At 45.3% G+C, this 16,780-nt stretch overlaps 1 protein-coding gene across 1 annotated transcript in view; it reads left to right on the top strand.

The window, feature by feature from the left end:
* Positions 1–11,692, top strand: part of ZBTB2 (zinc finger and BTB domain containing 2) — a 26,587-nt gene extending 14,895 nt beyond the window's left edge. Inside the window, exons 2-3 of the mRNA XM_008064959.2 lie at positions 2,264–2,448; positions 8,917–11,692. Coding sequence (XP_008063150.1) covers positions 2,276–2,448; positions 8,917–10,288 — 1,545 coding nt within the window. The 5' untranslated portion in view covers positions 2,264–2,275 and the 3' untranslated portion in view covers positions 10,289–11,692. The remainder of the gene's footprint in view (positions 1–2,263; positions 2,449–8,916) is intronic.
* The last annotated feature ends 5,088 nt before the right edge of the window (positions 11,693–16,780 follow it).

Genomic DNA, 16,780 nt, shown 5'->3' with positions numbered 1-16,780 from the left:
ACTACCAGCTCATACTACCATGCCCCACTAGTTTCTTGATTTATTGTAGAGACAGGTCTCTCCAAGTTGTCCAATTGGGTCTTGAACCCACAGGCTCAGGGATTCCACTCACCCCAGCCTCCCAAAGTACTGGGCTTACAGGCTGAGCCACTGAGCCTGGCCTGGTTATACACTTTAAACAAGAACAAAATAAACATGCATTAAATTATAAGACATCAGACTAAAAAAATTAACTCACAAAATGTTAAATGTATCATCTTCATGACTGTCAAAGGAGAGAAGACTGCTGGGACTTAGTTGCACACAAAAATTAGTGCATTTGTTAGGATGTCATTGCTTACAAGGGAGAGAAGTCTGATTCAAATGGGCTTGAACAATACTTTTCACCTCACACTTCTGGAACTCCTTGGGTAGGATGGGCTCTAGGCATAGGACAATCAGGACCTAGGCCTCTTCTCCTGGGCCCTTCCCTTCTTGGTTTCAAATTGACCCTCACCTTGTTACAAGATGGTTGTCAATAGAAATTGTGCCAAACAAATAGACAATGCTTTTTCTTTTCTTTTTTTTTTGAGTTAGAGTCTCACTATGTCACCCAGACTGGAGTGCAGTGGCTGCTTCCGGCCACTGCAGCCTCGACCCACTGGGCTGCAGTGATCCTTCCACCTCAGCCTTCCAAGTAGCCAGAATTACAGGCACGCGCTACCAAGCCTGGCTGATTTTTTTTATTTATTGTAGAGATGAGGTCTCGCCAAGTTGCCCAGGCAGGTCTCGAAACCCGTGGGCTCAGGCAATCCACTCACCTCAGCCTCCCAAAGTGTGGGATTACAGGCTGAGCCACCAAGGCCGGCTTACAGTTGGTTTTTTTGAGTGTGTTTATGACCTTGACAAACTCCATTATTAGATCTAGTTTTATAGATTCCTTGGAACTTTCTATATTACAATTATGTCATCTACAAATAGGGATTGTTTTCTTTTTTATCTGTATTCCTTTTATTTCCTTTCTTGCTTTATTGCACTAGCTAGTACTTCTAGTACTATGTTGCATACTAAGAGCAGACATTTTTGCTTTGTTCCTAATCTTAAGGAGAAAGCATTCACCCTTTCTCACTATTAAGTATAATGTTAAGTATAATGTTGATCTATGTGTAATGGAATTTTTTAATTGCTGTTTGTAGAAAAGGAACAGCCTAGTGATTTGATGAACTAAGTGACATTAGGCAGCTACTCTACTATAAAAATAGATTCAGGTCTGGGTGTGTTGCTAGGGTTAAGTGTAAATAACGATAATCATAGAACTTGGAATCGGAACATTCACATTGAAATTTTGTCTCCCTCACCTTTCACCTGGAAATTCTGGGACAAATTACTTATTCCTCTCAAAACCCATTACCTCCTCCACAACAAAGGAGGCAGAGCCGCAGTACACTTCTTCACTGCCCTGGTTTGAAGAGTCAAGGGGACGATGAAGTTGTCAGTTCTTCTGTCACTGGCAGGAGCACACAGCAGGAACTGGAACGTTGCCCCAAACTTAGTAAGATTTCCACCCTGCCCTGCTGTGACCCCATCCCCCATCACCTTAATTTATCTGTCTCTGCAGAAGATTTGACAAACTCTGATGCATCATTAGAATTTGCATTTGGTTGGGGGGCAGAGGCGAGAGGATTACCTGAGCCCAGGGCTTCAAGACCAGTCTAGGCAACTTGGCAAGACCTCATCTCTCCAATAAATCAAAAAATTAGCCAGGCGTGGTCATACACGCTTATTGTCCCAGCTACTTGGAAGACTGAGGCAGAATGATCGCCTGAGCCCAGGAAGTCTAGGCTGTAGTCATAAGCCTGGGCTACAGAGTAAGACTCCAACTCAAAAAGAAAAAAAAGAATTTGCATTTGGGATCTTAAACTAAAAGACCAAATGGTCCAGGATATTTGCCTTCTCTAGGACTTGATGTTTGAGGATAGATCACCTGAGTTCATTTCCTGGGTTTTCCATTACCTTCTGTATGAGCTTGGGCAAATCATGTTAACTCTGCAGTTTACCCTAAAAGACCCTAAAATAACGTCATCTTATAAAAAAAGTTATGACAAAAGTACTTCAGAGGACTGTTGTGAAGACTAAATGAGTTAATTTATGTAACATTTTTCGCAGTGCCTGCCACATTGGCTGTGATGACATGTTAGCTATGCTCTTTACTGTTGGTGACTATAAAGGACACAGACGTATTTGTGAATCACCTTTCTTAAAAATAAAATTGTTTGCTTTGCAGATTTTTTTAAAAATGGATTTGGCCAACCATGGACTTATTCTCCTGCAACAGTTAAACGCTCAGCGAGAGTTTGGTTTCCTGTGTGACTGCACGGTTGCAATCGGCGATGTGTACTTCAAGGCACACAAATCAGTTCTTGCTTCATTCTCCAATTACTTTAAGATGTTGTTTGTCCATCAGACCAGGTAACTAAAGTGGTTGCTAATAACCTAATGCCTATAGACCCCTCTTAACCTCTGGGTCCCTTGTCCTCATCAAGACCATGGGCCTCTCCTCTCCCAGCTCCAAGGTTCCCAGTTCCCTTGTGACCCTTTGTCCCCTGTCCTTCTTGATACTCATGCCTTCAGTAGCACTGGAGAGTCCCAGACTGCAAACTCCACACAGCCCGCCACCTCCAAGTGTCCTCGGTGGGTGTCACCTGCACAGTCGGGCTCCACAGGGTCAGGTCCATTGCAAAGTAGCCACCCAGCCTCAGGGGACCCTTCTGTCGGTGATGATTTCTGGACTCATTACCCAAGCTCTTTCTTTCACTCCCCCACCCCCATCCCTTATGTATCCCCCTAACTTTCAACAATGATTCTTGTCTTCTACTCTAGTGAGAGGCTTAAGGGCATGGATTCCTCCAGTTTCCCTCTTTTCTATCTTAAAAGGTTTTCTTCTTCCCATCCCTCCTATCTTAGAGAAGAGGGCCTCTCAGTGTCTAGGGAAAATGACCTTCCTCCCTCATACTGCCAGATCCTACCCCTCGGTTTTTATTCTGTTTTTTATTTTTTTGCTTTTCATTCCTCCCTCCTCCCCCACCCTCACTCCAGTCCATGAGCGATCAGGACATCCTCGACACTGCTGTCGGCTTGAGGTATGCGCTGCTCCTTCACTGTACTATGTAAGTCCTCACAAGGGTAAGCGAGGTCCTCTCTGCACTCTCCTCATCCCACACTCTTCCTATCCGTCTGCACTGTGGTTTCCACCCCATCACTGCTGAAACCGGTTCTCAAAGGTCACCCCTCCTCAAAACCACTGCCCTTCTTGTCAGCTCCAGCATCCTGTCCTCCGCAGCATTGCTGCCACCCGCTTCCTCTGTACGTGACTGTCATCTGCGTCTTATGGCTGGACATCCCTTGCTTTCTGTCCTCTGACCCTGGGCCTTCTGTGAGTTTGGCCTTGGGCACTCCTGTGGGTGTTTGTCTGTTGCCTAGATCTCGACTCTGCTGGAAACTTCAGTTTATAGCTCTGGCCTTGACTTTTCTGTCTCCAGACCTCTATTCCCAAGGCCCTGGACTGTGCGATGGGCTTTTAGAGTTGAGTATCTCTCCTTTTATCTAACTGATGATGTCTAAAACTGAATTAAGACTCTTCCCTGAAGTCCCTCCTGACTCGCCTATTTTCTTACCTTCAAGTAACCCAAGCTTAAAATCTCTTTTGAATCACATCTTATCAGTCCCCAAATCATGTTTTCTTCAAATTAGCTTTCACATTTGTCCTTTCCTTCCTTTTCTCACTTCTATCACCTAATCATTCATTTTCCACATTACTGTCAGACTAACATTTCTGAACACTGCTTTGATTGTGGTGTGCCTCTGAACAGAACTCTACTAGGATGTATTATTCAGAAACCTAGAGGATGCCCACTATACAGGCTCCTTATTCTGTCATTCAAGGTCCCACAGGCTTGGAGCCTGACTCCTTCCAGCCTTGTCTCTGACTGGGCCCCTCTGGGACACTCCACCCCTCACCTTCACCTTGACCAGACCTGCTATCATGGCTTCGGCTCACCTGAACCACACTTGGCTAGTATCCTGTCCACTTCTCGAGTCCAGCTCCTACATCACCTCTTCCACGACCCCTCCCCTGTCAAGTGAACCAAACGATCAGCAGTGACCTCTGCCTCCCTTGTGGTTCACAGCACTGTGCCCCTTCCAAGAGCGACATGTTTTCCCCATGTTGTTATCTGTGTGCTTACCCCCTCTCCTCATGTACGTGTTTCGTGGGGGCAGAGACTGGGCTTTCCAAATCTTTGTGGCCACCACAGAGTATAACTGAGGTATTTGCACATAATCCAGCAGCCACTTGATAAATGTCTAGAAGAGCAGAGGGATAATGACAGAACAACCAAGGAGGAGGCTTAATATGGTAGCACTGAGGATGCTCCTTTAAATTGTCTTGAAAAGGGGGCAGGTTTAATTTTGAGGAGTAAAACAACACAATGTCATGGATTTCAGTTAGAGGCGAGAACCTTACCTTGCATATAGGGCAGTACGTACATGTTTTTCTAACAAGGGAATGTTGATACTTGTGTGATAGAAGTGTCAAGTGTAAGCAACAGCATGTGTCACTGGACCAGACATAACATGTGCCTGGTGGCTGACCCTGTGTCCCTCCACATGCATGATTTGAGCTCACCAAAGCAAGGCAAATTCAGGGTGCAGAGCAGGGGCCCGCCTTTAAGCCAGCACCTTGTGTGTGAGGCCCTAGGTCCCACCTGGCTACTCAGACTGAGAATACAGTCAGAATTTTAGTTTCAAGTTTAGCTCAGAAGATGATTTATGTCTGTAGTTACCACTAGGTGTCTCTGTCTTATGTCTGCTACTCTGAGTGTGAGTAAATCTTGGAGGACTGCAGACTTTAAGCTCTCAAAAATAAAACTACTGAGGGTCAGGCCTTCTGGAGTACAGTCTTCTAACAATGCTAACATTCTTTAAAAGTCATTGAAGTTTTTAAACCTATAGTTTATGTTATAATTCGAGTGAAGGGAAAATTGAACATGGAAATTACTCTGAAAGTTTATATAGAAGGGCTTGATACCAAAACTGTATTCATCTTTTTCCTGTGTCAAAGTGCTATGTAAACAGATATCTGCAAATGAAACCACTTAGATATAATTATATTGTAGAGAACTGCATCTTTCCCAAAGGACTGGGAAGTGACCAAAGTCTGGTCATAGGGGGCTGAGTGGTTGAGAAAGGCCAAGATGTCTGGGGTCAAAGCAGTCAAGGATGGATGTGGCTGAAACGCAACATAAGGAACATTGAAAAGTTCCACTTGTTTTTTAAGTGTGTGTGTGTGCGTGCGCGCACATGTGTACACATGTGTACACACGTGTTGCTTTAAAATAAATATTTTTAAAAATAAATCAAGATAATTGGTGTCTGAGCCCAGAGCTCCTGGCCATAAACCTTGGGTACTCTTGTTTCTTGTCCCTGGCTGTCACCAATGCTGCCTGACCCCTTGGAGTCCTTTTCCCTACAGGCCTAGCTGAAGTGTGGGCCCAGGTGTCCCCAGCTCTGTCCTTTGCCATCAGAGACTGTCCATGGGCCTTTCAAATTTAAGAGGTTTACTGTCGAATCACCACTCAGAGGTGAAAAGCAACAAGTGAGAGGAAGATCACTAACCTTTCATACCTATGTTTTTCTGGAAGGGGACTCTGCTGGGAGCAACCTTTTGAAGTGGAGGGAGCTCCCTGCGGGGGGCGGGGGGGCTTTCTCCTGTCCCCTCCTTCTCCCTTGAGGAATGTTCCTGCTCTGCAGAAGAAAGGGTGCCTGACAGGCTGGGGTAATTTCCATCTCTGAACGCCTGTGGTTTCCCAAGTTTCCAGGCCTTAGCCTGATCCTGAAAGTTTCCCCTTGGTCATTTCTTTACTTGGGAGTTGATTGGTTCCATTGGTAAAGTCTTCACACATAATCCCTGAAGCTCTGTTTTGAATAACAAAGTTCCCTAGAGCATCTAAGTATGTTATGGTATACATGTGATATTGCTAGAACTCATCTTGTGCTTAAAGGGAATGCCACAGGTATTTTCATTCCTATGTAAGGGGATATAAGACCAGTCCATGGTTCACACCAGTAATTGCAGCATTTGGGTAGCCTGAGGCGGGAGTTTCAAGACCAGCGTGGGCAACACAGTGAGACCTCGTGTCTATAAAATATTAAAAAATCAAAAAATTAGCCAGGTGTGGTGGCACATGTCTGTAGTCCCAGCTACTCAGGAGGCTGAGATGGAAGGATCCCTTGAGCCCAGGAGGTCGAGGCTGCAGTGAGCCAGGATCACATCACTGTACTTCAGCCTGGGCGACAGAGTGAGACCTTGCTTCAAAAAAACAAAATAATAATATAATAAAGGGATATAAGAGGACTACAAATAAAAATATGATTAGCCTGTATGTCTTTTTTTAAAGAAAAGTAGAGCCACATATATTCTTCCCTTTTTATTGTCAAAGGGATGCTAGTTTTTTGTTTTGTTTTTTGAGTCAGAGTCTCACTCTGTCGCCCAGGCTGGAGTGCAGTGGCACACTCACAGCCACCGCAGCCTTAACCTGCCAGGCTCAGGAAATCCTTCTACTTCAGCCTTCCAAGTAGCTGGGACTACAGGTATGCACCACCATACCCAGCTAATTTTTTTTAAATTTATTGTAGAGATGAGGTCTCGCCATATTGCCCAGGTTGGTCTCGAACCTGTGGGCTCAGGCATTCCTCTCACCTCAGCCTCTCAAAGTGCTGGGATTACAGATAAGAGCCACAACGCCTGGCTGGGATGCTAGTTTTGATGCTTAATTTTTATTTTTCTACTTCCTTTCTTTTTGTAGGCTGATATTTTTCATGTGATTATTTGTATGCAGACTTTTTGAAATACAGACACATTGATAGCAATACAATAGTTACTGAAATCTGTTCTGAATCAAAATGTTAAATATAGAAGAACAGGATATGCTGTTAATATTTTAGCATATTGAAAATATTTGGCCAGGCACAGTGGCTCACTCCTATAATCCCAGCACTTTGGGAGGCCGAGGTGAGAGGATTGCCTGAGCCCATGGGTTCGAGATCTGCCTGGGCAACTTGGTGAGACCTTATCTCTACAGTAAATCAAAAATTAGCCAGGCGTGGTGGCGCGTGCCTGTAGCTCCAGCTACTTGGAAGGCTGAAGCGAAAGGATCTCCTGAGCCCTGCAGGTCGAGGCTGCAGCAGCAGTGAGCATGCCACTGCACTCCCAGCCTGGGTGACAGAGTAGGACTCCAACACGAAAAGAAAAGAAAAGAAAATATTTGTTAGCTGGGCATGGTGGCTCACGCCTATAATCCCAGCACTTTGGGAGGCGGAGGCAAGAGGATTGCCTGAGCCCATAGGTTTGAGACCAGCCTGGGCAATTTGGTGAGACCTCCTCTCTACAATAAAATTAAAAAATTAGCCAGGCATGGTGACACATGCCATGATTCCAGCTACTTAGAAGGTAGAAGGATCACCTGAGCCCAGCAGGTCGAGGCTGCAGTGTCCATGAGTGTGTCACTGCACTCTAACCTGGGCAACAGAGTGAGACTCTGACTCAAAAAAAGAAAAAAAGAAAGGAAAGAAAATATTTGTTAATAAAATGAACATAATTGCTAAAAGAGCCAAAAGAATTACAATACCCAGAAGTGATATAATAAAAATGTTGTCTTTGAAGTTGAAATAATATTGTTCAGGCAACCCCCTTGGGTCCCCTCCCACTGTGGAAGCTTTTCTGTCTGTCCTCTCAATAAATCCTGCTTTCTAAAAAAATATATATATTCACTCAGTGGATGCTAATATATGCCTCATGATATGCAGATAGATAGATAGATACATAAATATCATTGCTTGCTAATGATGCATTAGAATTTCTGTCCTTACTGAGTGTCTGGGAAGAGTTCCTGGAGGCCTCTCCATTATTGCTTCTTGATCAGGATGATGATTCTGACATGATGCAAACAGTAGAGTCCAAAAGTTAGAAAATTGGGCCAGGTGGGGTGGCTCATGCCTATAATCCCAACGCTTTGGGAGACCAAGGCAGGATTACTTGGGTCCAGGAATTCGAGACCAGCCTGGGCAACATAGGGAGACCTCATCTTTACAAAATATTTTTTTAAAAAGCAAGCCAGGAATGGTGGCACACGCCTATGGTCCCAGCTACTTGGGAGGCTGAGGTGGAAGAATCATCTGAGCCTAGGAGGTTGAGGCTGCAGTGAGCCATGGTAGTGCCACTGCACTCTAGCCTGGGTGACAGAGTGAGACTCCAACTCAAAAATTAAATTAAAAATTTAGAAATCAGCAGTACCGTCAGTTGCTTTAGATGTCTCAGATAAATCACTTGATTTTGGGGGGCGTCAGTTTCCATATCTGTCAAATGAAAATTATCAAATCCACCTTATCAGTCTACCACATAGGACTGTTTTAATTCTGTGAAGGCCTTGGTGTAGTGACTTTGGAATTAGACAGACCTAGGTTCAAGTCTCAGTTACCAAGTGGGTGATCTTGAGCAAGGTATTACTCCTGAGTCCCAACACTTTACTGTAAAATGAGAATGAACAGCAAGCAAAGGAGAGAGCATGCCCACCCAGCAGCTGTGCTTCTGCTCTCCCTCACTAAAGAACTCTTGAGGTTCTATTTATAAATATAATGCATAACATTTACCTTGACATTCGATTACTAGGTGAAAGCTGCTCTAAGAGTCTTTGGGTTAAGATATTATACTTGTTTAACATGAACTTTATCTCTTGATGATTCCATCCCATTTCATGAAACTTACAGTCAGAAATGGGAAATGTTTCCCTTGTTTGAAGTGGCCGGTTTTTTCGGGCTTTATGTTATCATTTGAATCCTAGGTTGATGCTGACTTATAGGTTTTTTACTTGCTTCTTTCAGTGAGTGCGTTCGTTTGAAACCAACTGACATACAGCCCGACATCTTCAGCTATCTCTTGCACCTGATGTACACTGGGAAGATGGCGCCTCAGCTCATCGACCCCGTTCGATTAGAACAGGGGATCAAGTTTCTGCACGCTTACCCACTCATCCAGGAAGCCAGCCTCGCCAGCCAAGGAGCCTTTTCCCACCCTGACCAAGTTTTCCCACTGGCTTCTTCCTTGTATGGCATTCAGATTGCAGACCATCAGTTGCGACAAGCCACCAAGATTGCTTCAGCACCTGAAAAACTCGGGCGAGAGCCAAGGCCCCAGACCTCCAGGATGGGCCAGGAGCAGGTGCCTGAGGCCTCACAGCTCTCTCAGCTGACCTCAAATCTGGCGCAGGTGAATCGGACAAATATGACTCCCTCGGACCCTCTGCAGACCTCGCTGTCTCCAGAACTCGTTTCCACTCCCGTTCCCCCCCCTCCTCCCGGGGAGGAGACCAACCTGGAAGCCTCCTCCTCGGATGAGCAGCCTGCGTCCCTCACCATAGCCCACGTCAAGCCGAGCATCATGAAGAGGAACGGGAGCTTTCCTAAGTACTACGCCTGCCACCTGTGCGGGCGGCGCTTCACGCTCCGCAGCAGCTTGCGCGAACACCTGCAGATCCACACGGGCGTCCCTTTCACCTCCAGCCAGCAGGGCGAGAGCCGCGTGCCCCTGTCTCTCTGTAGCAACGCAGCCGACCTCGGGAAAGACGCCATGGAAGTGCCTGAAGCTGGGATGATAAGTGACAGTGAGCTGCAGCACATCTCAGATTCTCCAATCATCGACGGACAGCAGCAGTCAGAAACCCCACCCCCCTCAGACATCGCTGACATCGACAACCTGGAGCAGGCGGACCAGGAGCGGGAGGTGAAGAGGCGGAAGTACGAGTGCACGATCTGCGGGCGCAAATTCATCCAGAAGAGCCACTGGAGGGAGCACATGTACATTCACACCGGGAAGCCTTTCAAGTGCAGCACGTGCGACAAGAGCTTCTGCAGGGCCAACCAGGCCGCCCGCCACGTGTGCCTCAACCAGAGCATCGACACGTACACCATGGTGGACAAGCAGACTCTGGAGCTCTGCACCTTCGAGGAAGGGAGTCAGATGGACAACATGCTGGTCCAAACCAACAAACCCTACAAATGCAACTTGTGCGACAAAACGTTCTCAACACCCAACGAGGTGGTGAAACATTCATGCCAAAACCAGAACTCGGACGTGTTTGCCCTAGACGAAGGGCGGTCCATTCTGCTGGGCAGCGGGGATTCGGAAGTAACGGAACCTGACCACCCGGTGTTGGCTTCCATCAAAAAGGAACAGGAAACCGTTTTATTAGACTGAAGGTCTCTTATCTTTTTAAAAAACTGTCATTTTTACAAAGACTCTCTTCCTTCCCTTCCCTCAGCTCAGAACTGTAGCCCTCCATGGCATGATACAAACAGGTCCCTGGTTCTGTCTCCTTCCCCTTCTCCCCTTCCCAGCCCCATCTTTGTAAAGGTTGTGCATTATAAACCTGGAATGTATTGACTCTAATTCAGGGGATACTGGAAAGATAATGGTCAGTAGTACTTATAAATTCAAATCGATTTTGAGAAATTTTCAATTATTTAAAAGCATACCTGGAACTAATGAAGGGTATATAACACAACAAAACAACTAGAATGCAATCTGGTGACCTAAAATTATGACTTTCCCTGGGTAATAAGTCTTCCTTCTCAGAAAAACAATGTCAGAAAATACAGCATGCTTCCTAGTGATACAGCTGGCCTCTGTACTATGCAAAATCTAGAAGGTGTGGGGGAACTTCAAACCCAAGAAGATGTTCTTAGAATTTATTCTCCAGGTGTCTAATTTCAGAATGCATCCTTTGAGATTATGTCCAGTTAAGAAAAATCATTAGTTAAGAGATCTACTTGAACAAAACACAAAAAAGCAAAGTAATAATGTGATGGCAATCTTAATTCTTGACTAAAGCATGACAAGCTGTGAGTTTGTGTGTTTGTAAGAGAAAACGTGGATACTTGCTATAAACAGGTGAATTAATGCACATGCCTTATCTAATTGCTGGCTTCTTTCCAAATTGAAAAAACAAAATGCTGTATTTTAGTTTCTGACAAATGTGTTACTTGTTTTAAAAATCAAACTTGAAAGTACTGTTCTATGGACTGTCTTTCTGAAAAGAAAATGGCATGCCACTCTAGCAGTTGCCAGTGGTCATTTCTGCACCAACCAACTGCTTTTAAATCAGTGTGTGTACTGCAGGGAAAAGACGCAGGAATCTGCGTCTCACAGGGGAAGTTGTAAGCACAAGATGCAGTGACTTTAATGACTTTAAAAGTCAGTGCTAATAGTTTACTGGCAACATTAGTCGAAGCATCAAAAACAAATGGCAAAGAGAAATCAGGACAAGAAAATCTAATTGCCGTTTGGGAAAAAACTTGGTTTTGATGTTTATTCTCCAGGTTTTCGAGGTTTTAATGCCTGAAATGTTTTCCATTGGCCTGAAAGCAGTAAAAATTGTCCATTAATCTTCCCCTAGACCAATAAAAGAATGGTCTCACAGACAAAATAGGAGCCAGAAATAAGGACTGAAGGGGAAGGGAAGGGAGAAAATAGTTAATAGCTATGCTGTATGTATATGTTAAAAACTGAATATCCCATTGTCCTATTTCATGTATAGTTGAGTTCTCAAATTTGTAAGTTTTTATACATCTTTCATTGAATAAACATTTAATTAAATGGGTATATGGTTTTATTTCTGAGTATCTGTGTACCCAGAGGAAACAGGAAGAGGATATGTGGGAATGTCTGAAGAATCGTTTTCCTGCTGGGTCATCTTCTTGAGTCTGCAGAACTTTGGGCAGTTCCCCTGACCCGAGGAGCATTTTCCTTTTTTTTTTTTTTTCCTTAAGAGACAGGGTCTCAGGTCACTCCTTCAGGTCCCATCCCACTGTGGGAGCTTTTCTGTTTTCTCAATAAATCAATAAATTCGACCAAAAAAGAGAGACAGGGTCTCACTTTGTTGCCCAGGCTAGGGTGCAGTGACCATCATGGCTCAGTGCCGCCTTGAACTCAGGTTCAGCTCCTGCAAGTAGGGATTACAGGTGTGTGCCACCACACCCACTAATTTTGTGGGGTTTTTTGAGAGACGAGGTCTCACTATTTTTTCAAGGCTGTTCTCAAACTCTTGGCCTCAAGCAAGTCTCTTGCATCGGCCACCCAAAGCACTGTGACAGCCATTGTGAGCCACCACACCCAGCCAGCATTTTCCACTTGTAAAATGAAGATGTTAGTAGCAGCATCAAGTCATAAGATTGTGAGAATCAGATAAGTGGATACTCTGTGGAGACGCCGAACAGGGGAGTCACTCTGAACCTGGCCTGGTTCTGGGAGCTGCCTGACTCAAAATGGAGAAGAAAAAAAGATGCTGTGAACAGTCAGTTTGACCAAGAATGGGTCTAGAGATCATCTTGCCCAACTTTTACAGGAAAGAAAAAAGAGGCCAGGAGATTTTTGCCTAAAGACAGCACAAATCAAGGCTGAGCACCATGACTCATGTTTATAATCCCAGCACTTTGGGAGGCTGAGATGGGAGGATTGTTTGAGCCCAGGAATTCAAGACCAGTTTAGGCAACATAACAAGACCTCATCTCTACAAAAATAAAAAACAAGCCAGGCATGGTGATGCACACCTGTAGTTCCACCTGCTCAAGATGTTGACCACAGGAGCTCAAGGCTGCAGTGAGCCGCAATCGTGCCACTGCACTCCAGCCTGGGCAACAGAGTAAGACACCAACTCAAAAAAAAAAAAGTAACTGAGGATAATGATGCAAGAATGGAGAATAGAGTGGACCTAACCTTCTGCTTGTCACAGTTATAGGTGCTAGCCATGGTTGCTTCTGAAATTCCACTTTGCAAGGATACTTTGCAAGAAAAGGTATCCTTCAGTTCAGAATTTCAGGCCTCAATTGCTTGAGCCCAGGAGGTCGAGGCTGCAGTGAGTGATCATGCCACTGCACTCCACTCCAGCCTGGACAGCCAGGACAGCAGAATGAGACCTTGTCTCAAAAAAAAAAAAAAAAATCAGGCCTCAGCCACACATTTCAGGTAAAAATACATTTAGAAGATACAGGCACTAGAAGGCTGGTTGAGAGGGGGCTCTGCACATGGTGCCTCCTGCAAATGCAGGGATCACTATGGGCCAGGGGAAGACTTGTATTCACTATTCACTAGGAGTGAATTTTTTTTTTGAGTCTCACTTTGTCACCCAGGCTGGCGTGCAGTGGCACACTCATGGCCACTGCAGCCTGGACCCGCTAGACTCAGGCAATCCTTCTGCTTCAGCCTTCCAAGTAGCTGGAACTGCAGGTATGCGCCACTATGCCCTGCTAGTTTTTTTATTTATTGTAGAGACGAGGTCACGCCAATTTGTGCAAGTTGGTCTCAAGCCTCTGGACTCAAGTAATCCTCTCACCTCCCAAAGTGCTGGAACTACAGGCGTGTGCCACCATGCCCAACTTTTTTTTTTTTTTGAGTCAGTCTCACTCTGTTGCCTAGGCTAGAGTGCAGTAGCACCCTCACGGCCACCGCAGCCTCAACATGCTGGGCTCAGGCAATCCTTACACCTCAGCCTTCCAAGTAGCTGGAATCATAGGCATGCACCACCATGCCCAGCTAATTTTTTGATTTATTGTAAAGACAAGGTCTCGTTGTGTTGCCCAGGCTGGTCTCGAACCCCTGGACTCAGGTAATCCTCTTGCCTCTGCCTCCCAAAGCACTGGGATTACAGGTGTAAGCCACCATGCCCGGATAGTAGAAGTGAATTCTAAGAAAAAATGATATGTAGGTGGAGTGTCATTTTTACAGTGGAATGTTGCTTGAAAATTGACATTCGTGTTTTTATGAAAAATGTCAGAGTCCTCAAATATTTAAATTGCATTTTGCTATGTTTTCGTCTTCCATTGGGATCTAGAACAAAGGATTGCTGTACGTCATTTCTAGGCAAGGAAGAATTAGTATTGGAAATCTTCAAGCAAATAAAAAGTTGATGACCTTAAGATGCTGATCAGCTCATCTGCCTTTTCCAGAACTAGCTCCTTAAACACAACTGTTAGCACATAAACCAAACTGTGTTAGCGGATCTCTAAATAAAATATAAATCAGGCTGTGACAACTTTTGGTGTGAAAAAAAAAATGGACCAGGATGAAATGATATTCTTTGGTTTCATGCTCCTCAGATCAAAACACTTTTGAACATAAAGAAATATTGGCCGAGCACGGTGGATCATGCTTGTAATCCCAGCACTTTGGGAGGCAGAGGCAAGAGGATTGCCTGAGCCCATGAGTTCGAGACCAGCCTGGGCACTTAGCAAGACCTTGTCTCTACAAAAAAAAAAAAATTAGCCAGGTGTGGTGGTGCACACCCGTAGTTCTCACTACTTGGAAGGCTGCGATGGAAGGATCGCAGGAGTCCAGCAGGTCATGGCTGCAGTAGCTGTGAACGTGTCACTGCACTCCAGCCTGGGTGACAGAGTGAGATGCCAACTCAAAAAAAAAAATGGTTATGAACCTCGTGAATGAAGTTTGTGCTATTCTCTGGAAAACGTACACTGAAATTCCCTGGTGGTTGGAAAGATGGACCTTTTGAAGAATGTACTGTCAATTGAAAGGTTGTGTAGGAGGGAAGGCCAGCCCCACATGTACCTGCTGGGTGCTATCATTTACTCCTCCTAACAATCCTGTCAGACATGTCTCCTGTCTTTTTTAGATGAGAAACAGAGGCCAAGGGAGGCTAAGTAATAGAAAACAGCCAGGATTCAAACCTCCTGTGGCTCATTCAAAAAGCAACACTCGCATGGTGGTTCTCACTTGTAAACTCAGCACTTTGGGAGGCTGAGACCAGAAGATAACTTGAGCCAAGGAGTTCGAAACCAGTCTAGGCAATATAGCAAGACCTTATCGCCACAAAATAATAATAATTTAACTTAAAAATTATCAGAGCCAGACAGCCACGCTGGACTCCTATAATAACAGCACTTTGGCAGGTTGAGGCTGCAGTAGCTGTGAGCATGCCACTTCTCTCCAGCCTGGGGGACAGAGTAAGACACCAACTCAAAAAAAAAAATTAGCTGAGTGTAGAGGGGCACACCTGTTGTCCCAGCTACTTGGGAAGCTGAGGTGGAAGGATCACCTGAGCCCAGGAGGTCAAGCCTGCAGTGAGTCATGATCTGGGTGATAGAATGAGACCCCAGGTCAAAAAGAAAAAAGCACTGTTTTTCCTATAACCCCCAATGTTATTAACATCTAACATTTAAGGTTTGACCAGCACTAGACAATTGGCAAATCCTGTGAAAATTGACAAGTCTTCGATTCAGCAAAAAATTAAAAGGCATGGCTATTTCTTGCTTGTCTGACCTACCTTTTGTGTGTTTCTCTTTAGACCTAGGCTTGTCCAAAATATGAAGGAGAAAAAATGCTATTTCGCCAAATATGCAAGGAACTTCTATGAGCTAGAAGCAATTGGAGGAAGGAGGAGAGAAGGAAAACCTTTTTTGCTCATTAACCTCTTTACCCTGTTTATTAAGACAATTCACTTGTGACCATTTCATAGCTGTCTGTACCCACAGTGGTCCTCCAGCATCAGAGCAACAGTATCTTCCGGAGAGCTTGAAGCAGACTGCCAACACCGCCCCTGGTGGCCCATTCAGTCCATGCAGGGCAAGGCCCAAGACGGTCCATAACAGGTTCCCAGGCGCACAGCTCCCAGGAGCCATGCCTGGAGAAGCAGTGCATCCCTGGGTGGTTTCTGCTGTCATATAACTGCCCTTTCGCAGCTGACTTGCTTCTCAGAATTCTAACAGAAGAGGGATGGAGGGCCGGAGGGGGTTCACGTGCTCGGTGTCACTTGATTCTTCCTCCCCAGCAACGTGCTCCTTAATGAGACATGCGCTGGGTGCACATCTGTGCATGAGCCCTTAGGAGAAGGGCATGTGTGAGAGGTGCTGGGATTTATACTAAATCTCCCTGATCGCCGGATGTGGTGGCTCATGCCTGTAATCCCAATACTTTGGGAGGCAGAGGGGAGAGGATTGCCTAAGCCCACCGGTTTGAGACCAGCCTGGGCAAGAAGATGAGACCTCTTCTCTACAATAAATCAAAAAATTAACCAAGTGTGGTGGCACACTCCTGTGGTTCTAGCTACTTGGAAGGCTGAGGTGGTAGAATAGCCTGAGCCCAGCAGGTCGAGGCTGCGGTGGCCGTGAGTGTGCCACTGCACTCTAGCCTGGGCCACAGAATGAGATTCCTACTCAGAAAACAAAAACAAAAATAAACCTCCCTGACCTCATTCTAAATACCCTTGTAATCTGTGAGCACAGAATGAGAATGTAGCCAAAGAAACCAAATACCTTAAACACTTTTGTTTTGTTGTTTTTGAGTCAAGGTCTCACTCTGTTGCCCAGGCTGGAATGCAGTGGCATGATCACAGCTCACTGCAGCTCACCACAGCCTCAACCTCCTGGGCTCAGGTAATCCTTCTGCCTCAGCCTCCTGAGTAGCTGGGAATACATCACCACACTCGGCTAATTTTGTTATTTTTTTGTAGAGATGAGGTCTTGCTATGCTGCCCAGGCTGGTCTTGAACTCCTGGGCATACGCAATCCTCTTGCCTTGGCCTTCCAAAGTGCTGGGAATATAGGTGTGAACTATGTGCCCAGCCTCCTAAGTTGTTTTTGAAGAGGCCACCTGTATGATTTTTCTCATTAAAAGAAAGACAAGGGGCTGGGCTCGGTGGCTCAGCCTGTAATCCCGCGCCTTTGGGAGGCTGAGGTGAGT

The sequence above is a fragment of the Carlito syrichta genome, unplaced genomic scaffold (assembly GCF_000164805.1).
Source record: "Carlito syrichta isolate Samal-C Ts95f unplaced genomic scaffold, Tarsius_syrichta-2.0.1 Scaffold308114, whole genome shotgun sequence".
NCBI lineage: Eukaryota > Metazoa > Chordata > Mammalia > Primates > Tarsiidae > Carlito > Carlito syrichta.
Note: the sequence above shows the minus strand (reverse complement) of the source record. Positions and strands in the feature narration are given on the sequence as shown.